The sequence below is a fragment of the Brachyistius frenatus genome, unplaced genomic scaffold, assembly GCF_029030835.1.
Source record: "Brachyistius frenatus isolate BFR_SWC_R1_liver_20210118 unplaced genomic scaffold, ASM2903083v1 Contig_22, whole genome shotgun sequence".
Classification (NCBI taxonomy): domain Eukaryota; kingdom Metazoa; phylum Chordata; class Actinopteri; family Embiotocidae; genus Brachyistius; species Brachyistius frenatus.
Window position 1 is genome coordinate 1,455,001 of NW_027210621.1, and position 15,122 is coordinate 1,470,122.

The following is a 15,122-nucleotide window of genomic DNA, read 5'->3' on the forward strand; positions in this document are numbered from 1 at the left end:
ATTTTTAAGCAGAAAAAAAACTAAAAAAAAAAAAAAAAACGTTGATACGTTTCACTCGGCCATCACTCATGTGACATGTTTTGATTTCCTACTTTATTTATTCCACATTTTCCTTGTATTGTTTGTTTGTTCTCAAGGATGCGGTTACAGCCCCTGAAATTGACAAGAGGTGCTTTAAATTTGTGCGGCCTTGATCAGGTCACGCAGCTACACATGAGACAGAGAGGCCTGGCTATGTTTTAAAATATTCTTGAGGGGTGGCTTTTATCAGGATGCTTTGGTGTCTGTGTTCAGCTCCGGCGGTCAAAGCCATCTCCTTCACGGCCAGCTATTCTAATTGAGACTGCGACAAAATGAAACGACGAGTCTCCCGTCTGTTGCCGATGCAGCCTGGGTAATATCCTTGCTGTGTCCCCAGCGCGCTGTTTTCAATCTCACCCAGTCGGTGCAAGTATGATCGAGCGAGATATGAGTGCATGGGCACCGGGGGGAAAGGGAAAAAAGAGTGGCTGTAAACAACCTCAACCTGTTCTCCGAGCGCTCCCCATGTCTATGTCCGCGGAGAGAGCGGCGAGAGACCCAGAGATAGGGACGAGACGAGTTGGAGTGTGTTTGAGGAGAAGCACTCCTCCGACTGTCTCCTCTGTCTGCCTTTTCTCTCCGCAGTCCCTCTTTCCCTGCGAGCCAGTGTGTGTTTGAGTGGGTGAAACACTGCCACGGTCCTATCATCTCCCGTGAGACACTACTTCAAACAGACTGGACAAGTACTGCCAAGGGTTCACTTGCTGGATGTGTGTGTCTATGTGCTATGTGTGTGTGTGTGTGTGTGTGTGTGTGTGTGTGTGTGTGTGTGTGTGTGTGTGTGTGTGTGTGTGTGTGTGTGTGTGTGTGTGTGTGTGTGTGTGTGTGTGTGTGTGTGTGTGTGTGTGTATGTGAGTGTGTATCCATCATCTATGCGTGAGCATTGTGCCTATACGTGCAGAGGCTCTCTGTGCCTCTTTTTCCTTTTGCTCTCAACTACTAACTTGTTTTTTTTAATTAATTAAATTATATGTGCACAGATTCCAAAACAAACTGTCATTATAGTGGAGCTGGTATATCCAAACACCCTCATGTTCTCTCTCTTTCCCTAAACACACATGACATTCGCACAGAAACACACATTCACTGACAGACGTAATTAAACAAATCCGTGGTGTCTATTAGGCATGAAGGCCTCCCTGCTGTGAGAAACATATTAAAACTAGGATTAGTCCAAAACAATTACAAAAAGCTACAGATCCAGACCCCGGACCCCCCTGGATGATCTGTGTGTGTGTGTGCATGAGATCACCTCGCGTTGGCTTTAAACGGGGAGCACGGGCTCTTTTGCTCACATTGCTCTTATGTCTCGTGTTTTATTTAATACTAGGCAATTGTTGACAAGCAGAGGCAGTGGGGACCTTGAAGCAGTATACGGCACTAAATAAAAACCACTCTGAACAGGGCAATGGCAATGACTCAAGTCTCGTTATATTTGAATGTGCGCCGTTATGTTTCGAACGCTGATTTGTGCGGTTAACGTTAAGAGCTCTGACAAAAAGAGCAAAGTCAGAATTGATGACAAAAATAGACAAATACACAAGGTGGTGGAATTATTTTCTCCTTTTATTGGTTCAGAAAATTCAATATTTTGTGCTTCACCCGGGAAGTCCAAAAGCAAATATCCTCCACCACCCCGTGCCCCCTCCTTGTTCCTGTTCTTACACACCACTTCTTCAGACATGGCGATGGCTTTCAGCATTTCAGCGCAGAAAAAACTGGTACTCCTTGTCTATAAATCATTTAATGACTTAGCCGCAAGATGCATCGCTGACTTGCTTGTACAATATGAAAATACGAGAGCTCTTAGATCATCTGGATCTCGTGTGTTTGCTGTTCTTTGAGTAAGAACAGGGATAGAATAAGCAGATCAGCATGGAGTGATATGCTTGTCGAACAAATTAAACAAAAGGTCTGAAGTGTAAATTTTCAAATGTAAATTTTTTTAAATTATTTTTTAGAGACCCTTTGAAACATGTTCTCTAAATTCTCGTTTCCAATGGCTCTAATATAAATATTTAATTTTAATTCTTCAGTTTTAATTGTTTAAAAAAAAAAAAAAAATCTTCCATATAAAATCCTTCAAAACTGCCTCATGGTATGAATTGTGCTATAAAAGTTAATAATCATGCCTCCGTCTCCTCCTCCCTTCCTGTCGTCTCGCTCTCCTCTCTGTCCATCCATCTCTTCTTTCCCATCCTCCTCTGCTTCTCCAGCTCCTCCTCAGCAGAAGAAGTGGGAAGTCTACCTGCTGGATAATCCTGCATTACATCCTTAATCCCCTCAACGTTTCACACACACACACACACACACACACACACACACACACACACACACACACACACACACACACACACACACACACACACACACACACACACACACACACACACACACACACACGCTCGCACATGCGTGCACACACACAGTGCTAAACAATAGATGCAGCTGTTGGGAGGATTTGCACACACTTGCATGTACGGCACATTTTTCACTAGAAATAAAAAGTAGTATGTGCATTATCAAGTGACAGGTTTTATTTAGTGTTCTCACACTTTTGATTATATTTTTATGGGGAAGACATACTGGAATTGGATATGGAAGTGCAGTTTTCCCTGCTGTCACTGGAGGGTCTATCTACAAATATCTTATGGAAAATAAAACAGAGGAATACAAAAATTGAGTTTGAGGTGTATGTGTGTGCATATGGGTGTATTTTCTGTTGGGCAAAGGGCAAAAGGTGCCGAGAAATGAAAGCGATAGAAAATTAAAAAAAAAACAGTGTGAGCGATGGAGACTCAGCAGCGGGCGAGAAATAGACAGGCAGAGAAGTGAAGATGGAGAGAGCATGGAAATCTCTGAGCGGTGGTTCTCATTAAGAAGTGACTCTGGGGTCCAGTCACTTGGCATTGATTTGGTTAAAATCCAAAGCTCTGCAACAGCAAGCTCGGCGTCCTCAAGTCCCTGTCAAAGCCAACTAGCACACACATTGCACACAGACCTGTCTAAAAACAAATCACAAGTCAAATCACTTTTTCTATTTCTCCAAAGCTACAAGCACTACTTAGTGTAACACAACAATATTTTTGAAAAGGAAAAAATGAAATATTTATCAAGACATCCATTACAAATGGTACAACCAAACATAGACTCCTCTGACACTTAAGTCTGCGTCTTTTCTCTCATACGCCAGACCTACTCTAGCGCACAATAGGGGATCCCAGTGCATGTGTGCTTCTAGCTGAATGGCCAATGAACAGAGGCCATAGTCAATCAATAGCAATCTACAGCCAGCCTTCGCAATGCTAATGGAACTGTGCAATAGCTGGCATTTGGCCAGTGCCATCACTGCAGCATCAGTCTGAAAGCCCACATGTGCACACTGAAAAAGGTTAGAACGACAAGAGGTGAGAGTCACAATGAGTGTCAATGTGAGAGAAAAAGACACACACACACACACACACACACACACACACACACACACACACACACACACACACACACACACACACACACACACACACACACACACTGAGAGATGAATGTGCTGTGTGACATTGTTTAGGTGATCAAGAATGATCGATGGAATCATTTCATTGCCCCCTCTGCCCTGCTGCATGGCCCATCTCCCCTCATCTCCCCCTTAAGCGCTGGTCATTAGTAACACACACACACGCACGCACGCACGCACGCACGCACGCACGCACACACACACACACACACACACACACACACACACACACACACACACACACACACACACACACACACACACACACACACACACACACACACACACATGCATAGACGGAGTTTCACTTTGTCATCATCCCTAAGGCAAGGTCACAGCACCCTGTCTCCTCAAAACACACCTTGTATTTAGTTGCGGCAGCTGGAGCCACTGTCTGGAGTTTGTGTGTGTGTGTGTGTGTGTGTGTGTGTGTGTGCGTGTGTGTTTATGCATTCAAGTCTGTAAACTACGATGAGAGAGATTGGTGCTGGTAATGTTAAAAAAATATATATATATATATTACCTACGTATTGAGCTCCAAAGTCGTATTTGTGTAGCACAACTACAGTGACCTTTACAAGTCTTTTCAAAGTCTGAGTCCACAGTTCAAAGTGACTATCTAGTGAGTAAATCCCTCTTGAGCTGTAAATAGGCCTACGCTGTGACTGAAAACCCAAATGAAAAAAAATTGAAGCCCTCATGTTTCTCCGTTTAATCGTCTCCTTGCGGAAGCGAGAACATTATGTCGGCTTAATTGAGGGAAAAGTGAAAAAACATTTTAGTTAAACGTGCCATCCACCTCGCAAAAAATTGATGGACGGCTAATGTATCTTTTTCGGATGAGCCATTTTTAGTGTGTTCATCAAAGTAATTCAAAAGTAATAAAACTAACTCTGCGATGCATTACTGTCTCCATGAAGGCGGGCCTGAGGTGATTTAAAGCACACATGTAATCGATAATATCTTTCTTAAAAATGAATGTGACAGCAGCACAGTGAGGGCATGGATATCAGGCAGTGTTTTCCAACAACTCCATTATCTAAATGCTGCAGCCAACTGGGGTAAAATACCCCTTGGTTGGGAATTACCTCAATAAAGTATGCCCTCACACAACACAGGCAAAGAGAGAGCTGCATGAGAACTCCACTTCCAAGAGTAGCCTAATTTCCACTGTTGCTTAGCAGAAACAACTCTCTTTCTGCGCTCGTGAAACAATCCTATATTTGACCTATTTTGGCTCCAGAAGCAGCACCGCAAACTACTCGACTACTGACGTCTCAGCAGAAGCACAGCTCTTTGAAACTGGATGCAACTCTCCAACACATGAGGCGTTGTCCTCACCCCATCTCTTTGAAAAACGGTTTCACATCTGTCGCGACTTGACAGCCAGAGAAGCAGCCAGTAGCTGGCAGGGCGGAGTGACTCACAGTCTGGGCAAGGAGGAAAGGTAGTCTCTCCTCTTTTTTTTTTTTTTTTTTCTATGTTAATAACACAGAGCGGAGGAGAGTGTTCAGGAGAAAGAGAGGGAGAAATGCAGTAGAGAGAACAAAAGAAGAGGTGAAGAGTTCAGATAGCTGGAGTCAGTGCTTTGGGGAGAAGGATATTAAAGATGAAGGGAGGTGCTGAGAAGGATACGTGGACGGGAGGTGGCAGCGGCAGCACAGAGGCAGAGATAGCAGAGAAATGGGAAACATTAGATAGGATGAAGAATGGAATGGAGAATGGTTAGTCGGGCTTCGAGTTTACAAACAGCGGCGTGATGAGTCAATGAGTCACGGCTGTCGCTGCAACACCAGAAGGTATAATGAGGCTGTGGAGATGAACGATGGCATCTCGAAGACAAAAACTCCTTTCCAGCTGAAAAACAGGGATTCATTTATCACTTCAGCCTGACTGTAATTGTGACACTTTCATTTGTCTCATAGTTAGCTGTGGCATGGATCGATCACTTAGAGTGTTAGTGTTGCATAGCTAACAAATGGCACAACACAGCGTCTTACACAGCTGCACTGGTTGAGGACATGATGGTTCTTTTTTTTGCTTCAAGGAAAATTAAAAGGTGAATAAAAATGATGAATAACTTACGTTAAAACATTATTCTTCAATATTAATATGCAGCGCAAAGTAAGTGAAAGGATTTAAATGAACTGCGATGTCAGCTTTTGTTTTCTTTCTTTTTTCATAAATTGGCTTTTGACAGGGATAAGGAGACAATGAGACAGTGTCAGGTGTGGATGGAGGGATGGTTAGAGATATAAGAGGAGTGGGATGTGTTGGGGTATAGGTGACACACATGGCAGCGCCACATGCAGATGGTACACATGGATGAGCAGCCAGGGTAGTGAAGTGTAAAACCAGCCAGCTCACTGATCAGACACACACACATACGCGCGCGCGCACACACACACACACACACACACACACACACACACACACACACACACACACACACACACACACACACACACACACACACACACACACACACGCTCAAAAAGCATGCTGAGAACACCAGTTAGCTTGCCAGCCCTTTACTCACCCAAATCACCACTGTGAAAATTAATACCTCCAACCGTCCATACAAAACCAGCCACACACTTTAGCGCAGACACACATATACACTCAAGAAATCAATAAACGTATTAAATATTTACATAGGAAAATGCATTTATAAAATTTATGTGGGAACATTTTTGAAACATTTTACTTTGAAAGTAAGTTCAATATAAAACACTCGTTTTACCATGTGTTTAATTGTAACAATTTATTTTCTCCTCCCATGTACTTTTCTTTCGAAACTGACTTGAAAACCGAGATTGACTGCCAGCTGAATGCTTTTCCATCGGCATGACACACACACACACACACACACACACACACACACACACACACACACACACACACACACACACACACACACACACACACACACACACACACACACACACACACACACACACACACACACACACACACACACACACACACACACACAGAAATCCAACCACCTAAGTGCTTACCTGGTGAGAGACGGGACAGCTTGAACAGCACAAAACAGAGGCCCCTATTGCACTATTTCAAACATGCACAAACGTATTATACACAAATGTACAGACACTGACGGCCATGCACACAATAAAAACATGCTGCGTTGGGGAGGACACAGGGGGCTGAAAGCAATCTTCCAGCTGACCTTGAGTGGGGAGGACAAAACCCGTGATGGAGGGTAAAAAAAAAAAAAAAAAAAAAAAAGCCAATGCGACGAAAAGGAGTGAAATACATAATCTATCTCCCCTGGCGGAGGGAAACAAATGCTTTCACTGTGATTGAGGACACGTCGCCCTCACACATCAACACACATACGCACCACAAAGACACACATTTTGGCTTCAAGAAGACAGGATGGGAAACAAAAAGCAGAGAAAAAAAAAACTAATTTTCCTCAAGCAGGAAGGAAACAGAGAATGAGGAGCCGAGTATGCCCACCATAAGAAGGAGCGAATCAGTGGGGGAAGAGAATACAGGAGTCAGTGAAGAGGCCAGAAGAGGTGGAAACAAAGAAGCGAAGGGAGCGAAGCAGACAGAGACAGATGGACCGAGTAAAGACGGGGAAGGGAGAAAGAGAGATGACTGCTAGTGACCGGCCTTTGTAGATGACTGTCGTTGCTCACTTTTGAGTCGGATTCACTGAGGCAAAATCTTAATGACTCATGGCCCAATACTCTGCATAATCAAGCTGTGCGTGTGCGTGGGTCTGTGCGTGTGTGTGTGTGTGTGTGTGTCGGCATCTAAGTGTGCGCGCATGAGCCACTAGTCTTGTAACAGAGAACTTTATTACCATCTGTTCCCACACATGCTTATTTGTTTAGCCGTGACATGCACGTCTTCTTCAATTGCTTTGCTATTTTTTCTCTCTCCCACTCTGTGCCTCTTCCAATCACCTCTCCTTTTGTGTCCTCTCCTCCCCTCTGCCTCGCTCCCCGCATGGAGGGGTTGTGTTCCAATAAATAGCGTCCGACCAACAAAATCACGGTCATTATCTCAGTGGCTTTCTAACTACCTCGCTCGTCTTGGTGAAATGGAATCGCGCGCCAGCCATTTTAATCAAAGCGTGTGTGTGCATGGAAGCCTGTCTGAATCTGAGTGTGTGTGTGAGTGTGTGTGTGTGTGTGTGTGTGTGTGTGTGTCAGTACCTGTAGAGGCCATTAGGTGGAGCTGGTGCCTGACTGACAGAAAGCGACAGAGGGAGAGAGAAGAGGCAGGACGGATGACAGGGAGCAACGGAAGGGAAGGTTCACTCTCTTCTACCTGTTATCACAAATTTTTCTGGCAGTGTGTTGTTAAAGGTGTCCACAAGTGAGATGTAAGCTGGATTGCTTGTGTCCAGGGGCATCGATTATTTATGGTAGAGTGAGTATCACTTGGTAGTTGAAGTGTCGGTTATTGGTAAAAAAATAAAAAAAAAATAAAAAAAATCCTATTTGTGCTCCCTTGAGCATGATTTTTTTTAAATAGATCAAATAAAAAAACTAGATCTTTTCCATGCCATATATTTAATTAGTCAGAGCTGGAAAAGCACATGTGTAGCTAATAACATTAATGAGTAAGCCAGGACATCAAACAACCTGCACAATATTAACAAACACCTTAAAATAACAATCATTATATTACACCTGTATTTTTCCTGCTATGACATGCCAGTGCTCGCACTGTAATTGGCTTAAAGTGATAAAAAAAGATACGTTCGTCTTGAAATATAAGAATTCTGTTAACAGCAAGTACGAACGGATGAGACCGATATCATTTCCTTTTTCACATTTACCAGTGGAATCATTTCGCATTTTTTTTTCAGTTTTTGTGCCTGAAATCGGCTCGACAGTGTGAAATTCTTCACAATACGATTCAGACGGTTCCGAAACACACACAGACGACCCCCCCTGCCTCCCCGATTTGTGATAAAAACACACAGACCCACATGCACCTGTGCAACCACAGATCTTGTTGGCAGTTCAGAGGAAAAAGGGGACGGTAGCCTGGAGGAAGGGCAGGTGTCCACAGATGGAGCTCTCTCTGTCTCTCTCGCTCTCTTTCTCTGCCACAGATGGACCCAATCACACCTATTTCTCTCTCACATGCCCTATAGCTACATAATCAGTGCGAGTGTGTGCGCGCTGCCGACTTGTTTACTGTCACATAAAAGGGGTGTCTTCTGAATGAGTCTTTAAATATGCATACGTCTAGTGTGAGTTTAGCCTACATTGGAGCACATGTGGTGTTTACTGTGTGAAGCAGTGGCTGAGCAATGAGGGAATACTGGACTTCTATCAGTGTGGTCAAACCAATGTACAACTTACGGTAAATATGTGCTCAGTCAGATGTGCTCAGATGTGACCACACAGAAGTTTGTCAATGCATAGCAGGAAAACTAATCTCACGATTGAAATCTGTCTGCTGCTTCAGGATAACATTTAATTTTCTGCATGTTTGCTGACAGTTGAACACGTGTGAGGCGGCCTGCAGAGGGTCTGTCTGTCTCAGACGGCAGGGGGTCCCGCTAGCCAATGGGACCACCCGATCTGTAAAGCAGGAAGTGAACCACAGATCTGTCATCTGTCTTCATAAGCCCACCAGTCAGGACCCTCCTAATTAGTCACCATGGAAACCATGGCTAATTCCCTGGTCTGCCATGCCAATCACGTCCTGTCTGTGGCAGCAATCAGAAAGGCACATTTATCCACCGCTGGGCCGGATCCCTATAACAAATGTGTGTGTGTGTGTGTGTGTGTGTGTGTGTGTGTGTGTGTGTGTGTGTGTGTGTGTGTGTGTGTGTGTGTGTGTGTGTGTGTGTGTGTTGGTGGTTGGGTGCCTTTGTGTGCATGTGTATGCGTGTGGGCGGTTCAGGGAGTTTGTGTGTGTGAGCTTGTCAAAGGCCTGCATTTCCTTAGACAATGTTGTCTTTATCTTAAAAAACACACACACATTACTCCTGTCTAGCTTGTAAATTCATAAAGTTTTTTCAGATAGAAGGCAGATATGTCAGAGCTGCTGACAGGGGTGTGTGCCACGTTGTGATTGTCTGTAGGAACTGTTTGATTAGCTTGACGAGTGCTAGCAATCCCCTCACACCCACAAAGCAATCAAACTATTATATGACTGGCGCACAAACACAAACACAAACACACACGCACAGAAACAGACACACAGATATACAGCGGACACACTTAACCTTTTCTTCGGAGGTCAGACTGCTCTGTCAAACAATACAACCACACTAAACATGATCCCTGCTGTTCTCAAATAACGTGCACACTCACGCGTAGACTTCACAACATATCAGACCACTTTGATTTTTAATTGAAATCTCCATTACCTCTAAATATTCAATCAATTTACCAGCATTGAATTAGAAAGGCAAATACCTTGAAATAACCTTGTAAATATTGAGGAACACATACATGAATAAATTATGGATTTACGTGGAGCAGGGGCATCCCGTATCCGTCCAATTCTCCCCATCAGCTGTAATCACCATGAATTTGAACATGCTCACCAGAAAGCAGGAGGCTGACACACAAAGGCAGACGCACTTCCATACGTAGCAACTTCAAATCAATGACCAAAAAAACACGCACCCTCAGAATCGCGTACGAACAGCGCAGACTGGCATTCACGGATGCCAATCATAACTTCAAGGGCACATCAAAGCCAAGTTCTATTCAGATGTATGCCGTTTGATCAGCACCACTGCCACCACCATGCGCACACATTCCCACATGCACACGCTCCAACATAGTGTATATAACCTACATTACAGTGAGGCACTACAATTCAAGATGTTAATGTTGAGAAAATGAGGGATAATTCAGGATGCGTGTGATCCATCCACAGCAGAAGGGAAACGAGGGATTGGTTTCAGTCAAGTTACAGCGTGGCTCTATTGTTCCTGCCACTGCTGTCTAGAGAGAATATAGCACAATGCCATCGGATTGCTGTGGCGACAAAGAAGTATCCGAGGGTCTTACCTGTCTCATGAGAGAGGGTCTTGGTTCTTCCTGTGTTGCCTGCGTGATGCATCGCTCCGTACTTGTCGCTCTGTCTGATTAACCCTCTACCCTTATCTCCTCTCCTCCACGCTCCACTCCTCTCTGCTCCCTTAAGAGTCCTCTTTTCTGGATTCTCAATCTTTTGTGCCCTGTTTTCTCCCTTTTGACAAAGTCCTTGCTGTTTGCCGTCTCTCCCTCGCCAGTGTTCTTCTTCTTCTGTCTGTTTTCAGTGAGCTCTGTGAAGCACAATCCGCTAGCTGAGTGCCGGAGCACCGCGCAGGTGGAGAGAGAAAGAGAGAGAGAGAGATGGAGGAGGAGAACGAGAGGCGCGCACACACGCACGCACGCACACACACACACACACACACACACACACACACACACACACACACACACACACACACGCACACACACTCGCGCGGTGTGAATCGACACACTTGCACACGTGTAGCTGTTGCACTGCAGAGATGAACGCCTCACACCAAAACACCACAGGGGAAAAAAGATGAGCGCAATGCCCTGCACTGCTTTCCCCCCTTTTCCCGGAGACTGCAGGTCTTTTCGTCTCCCTCCTCTTTCCGGTCCTCTTTCAGTCCTTTTTTTTTTTTTTTTTTTTTTTTTTGCTCAATCCGTCACAGATCAAGGCCAGCTCGGGCACAAGGGAACGGATGGATGAGAAAAACACTGAGAATGAGAGTGCCTTTCAGCCTGTGGCAGGCAGCGCAGAAGACAAGGAGAGATGTGGCTGTGGCTCCATCCTCCATCTGCCCACAGCTGAGACTGAGAGCAGACTCAACACACACACACACACACACACACACACCGGCTCTCTCTCACCCTCTCTCTCTCTTCCAGCAGCGTCGCACCACCGGGATGGAGGGGGAGGAAGGATGACGGCGGGAGCTAACGAATGAGCCAAAGGAGAGAGAAACGGGGTAGGGGTGAGACAGTGAAAGAGGGAGAGCGTAGTGGTGGAGAAGAGGAGGAGGAGGAGGTAACGAGGGCGGGAACACGCAATGGAGCCCACAAGCGCTACAGAGTGAAAGAGTGACAGAATCATGGGTATGTGACAAAGCATGAACATCAAAGGCGAAGAGGGGAAAAAAAAGAGAAGGGGAAGGATTAAATGATATATCGAAGATAGATGGGAGTGGGTGGCAAGAGGAAAGAAAAGGGATGAGGAAAGGTGGAAGAAGAAGAAGAGAAGAAGGTTGAGGCTAAAAGGAGGAAAGACGAGGCAGTGAAGCAGAGATGTGGAGCAGGAGGGAGGGAGGAAGGGCAGAGGACACTGCAGCGATGAAGCCAGTAATATGTCAGATCTCACATGGGCGCGCTCACATCCACATAATGTCCCTAAATAGGAACCGAACAATGTCAAATAATGCAGGAGAGCAACGCCGATAAAATCATTTGATTTTTTACCAAACTCTAGCCCTGCATCCAACCTCACATAATACAAAAACATAAAAAGAGAAGGTGAAGTCATTTTTATTTTCTTTTTCAGATAAATATAAAAATATTTTGTCTCATGACACGCAAGGATAAACAGGACAGCCGACGAGGTGGATAAATCCCTACTATTTAGACACCTCACACTATTTACTCACTGTGTCCCCTCACAGACTCCAGCCACCAGGTCAGGCAGCAGGTTACCAGGTGAGTGAAGGTCCTATCACTGCCCAGCAGAGGGCAGACATTTTACCAGCCAAAAGGCTGAGGTCATCCAGCTCATCATGCTCTTATGGTATTAACATAATCCCACATTACTGAACACATTAATCAACATTCAGTATGCATCCAGACACATCACTTAAGTGACTTATCAGGCGTTAAGCAGCCCTGCATCATCAAAGCTTTTCATCATTCAATATATATTTTGAGATAATTCACTGAGATAAATGATTGAACTCGTTAGTGGTAAACTAGGATGGAATATTGGTGTGTTTCCCTCTATTCTTTAACGTTATGGGTCCAATGTGGATGGTAAACTTAAACTTGGCAAGCTACCAGAATAATAAAAACCACAGAAGAAGACAGTGATCTAAGAGAGACAGAGAGCAATAGATACACACTCATGAGCAGGTATGATACTGCAGCGGAGAAGAAAAGCTTTTGCCGACCCAAAAGCAAGTATGTGTGTGTGTGTGTGTGTGTGTGTTGTAATGAAGAGGGAGGAGGAGATGAGCGGTAAAGAACGACCCCCGAGCCACCACTCCAGAGGACCACTGCCAGCCTCATTTTCTATTTCTTCACGTGACATTCTAAGACGCCATCGATCATCCTCAACGAAGTCACACAATAACTCGTGCACAATGTGCCACGGCACCCCGGCGTGCACATACGCCGCTCATATGTGGCACATACATGCACATACATGCTCCCACATACGTATGTGGAGATCAAGAGTGGAGCACACACGCGGGCAGGAACTCTCCCTCGGTGCACACACTTGCATACACAGGTGTTGAGACTCAATTTACAGCAGGAAGGGGGGGGAGGTTAGCTGGTGTGGGAAGGGAGGTGTGGGGGAGGAGGGGGGGTTGTAGCTATGACTTCATCATATAAAAGTTGAGACCGCACGGCCCAAGTAGAATCGAAGGGAGCGCAGGAGAGGACGCTGGATTTCTAGATGAGGTTCACGTCGATTTGTCATGATAAAAAACCCATCTGAGACAGAAACAAATTGCTTTCTTGACAACACCTTGTAATACTCCATCACACACACACACACACACACACACACACACACACACACACACACACACACACACACACACACACACACACACACACACACACACACACACACACACACACACACACACACACACACACACACAGTCGCATGAGACCCTTGTACATACGCACACATGTGAAAAGAAAGTGATACATTTTCTCGTGCAGGTTATTTATCAATGCCATTCAGCGTCATTATACCTGGCATATCTCTATAACCATATATAGCGGATATATATCTAGCCTCTACAGAAACTCCCACTCAATGTGATTCAGTGGAGAGTCCATTCAACCACTTGCAATTTAGCATGGAGGACAGAGGCCGTACATAAAGGATGAAAAAAAAGAAAGAAAGCAGAATGAGTTCAAGGAACAAAGAAAGAGCACATATAGAAAGGTCACACAGGCAAAGCTGAGAACGGATCATGTAAGGGCATGAGGTGATGTAAAACCTCTGCATATTAAGTCTTTTATTCAGATTTTTACTCCCTCTTTTTATTCATCTTGCTACTACATTCTTAATATCTGAGTTTCTAAAATGCAAACAAGGCAGTTTGACTTGCAAGCTGTCAATCCCAATGTTTTATTTTGTATTTCTCCAATTTTTCCTTCACCTCACAATCCCTTTCTTCCCTTCGTGACACTTTTTGTTCTATTTTTTTCCCCTTACCTTTTCTTTTGCCTGTTTCAATCCACCTACCTGCTCTTGTTTCTCCTCCTCCTACCTGCCTCCTGAAGTGAAACACAGATGAATAGCACGTGAACAGTGGGGGAGTTGGGGGGGGGGAGGGGGTACGAAGAGAGAGGGAAAAGAGGGAGGGAGAGGGAAGGTGTGCTGTAAGGTGCCCCATGGGTTGAACATGGTCATTTGTCATGAGGCTGAAAGCTTAAGAAAAGACTAGTTAACCTTTACAGCTGATCCCCGTGAGACGCAGGAAAAAACACAGCCCAGCAAAACACCTCCAGCAGAAGGCGGACCGTATGCACACACACACACACACACACACACACACACACACACACACACACACACACACACACACACACACACACACACACACACACACACACACACACACACACACACACACACACACACACACACACACACACACACACACACACACACACACACACACACACACACACACACACACACACACACACACACACACACACACACACACACACACACACACACACACACACACACACACACACACACATGCACACACACGCATGAACGGCCCTCGCAGCGTATTCTCCAGAAATCGATAGTGGTGAAACCATTGTACGGGAAGCGAGAGGAGGTTACCATTTTTACACCACTTCACCCTCCCCAACTCATGCTCTTTTCCCTCAGCGTAAAGCCCTGCTGTCTCCATGGTCCCTTCTCCTTCCTCCTTCCACCCCCCCCCATCCTTGTCATCCCCACACCCTGCCAGAGTAATTAATCACCTTGTGCTAATGAGCTATTAACTAATGACAGATTGACATGCCTCTGCCTGTGTGCGCATGTCTGAGGGTGTGCGAGTGTGTCTGTGGAAGCATGTGTGAGTGTCGCCAGAGCCACCCTCGGCACACTAATGTGATTAATAGGGTTAAGCTCTTATTAGGGAGGGAGCACGAGGAGTGCATGCACCAGTACACACAGAAGCCAACATGCATGCACACAAATACAAAAAAAACATTAATTTCTTTCATCTACAGGGGAAAGAATGACTAGTGTCAGCCTGCTGTAAGTGTGAGTA

The 15,122-nt window shown here is 45.1% G+C and overlaps 1 protein-coding gene across 7 annotated transcripts in view; it reads right to left on the bottom strand.

The window, feature by feature from the left end:
• tenm2a (teneurin transmembrane protein 2a) overlaps positions 1-15,122 on the bottom strand; it is a 203,079-nt gene that overhangs the window by 94,411 nt on the left and 93,546 nt on the right. The window contains exon 1 of one of the 7 annotated variants that reach the window (XM_069696826.1): positions 10,615-11,530. The exons of 5 other annotated variants lie outside the window; for them this stretch is intronic. In XM_069696826.1, coding sequence (XP_069552927.1) covers positions 10,615-10,666 — 52 coding nt within the window. In that variant the 5' untranslated portion in view covers positions 10,667-11,530. Of the gene's footprint in view, positions 1-10,614; positions 11,531-15,122 lie in introns of those variants that run through there. One more of the 7 variants, XM_069696828.1, reaches the window with a different exon arrangement.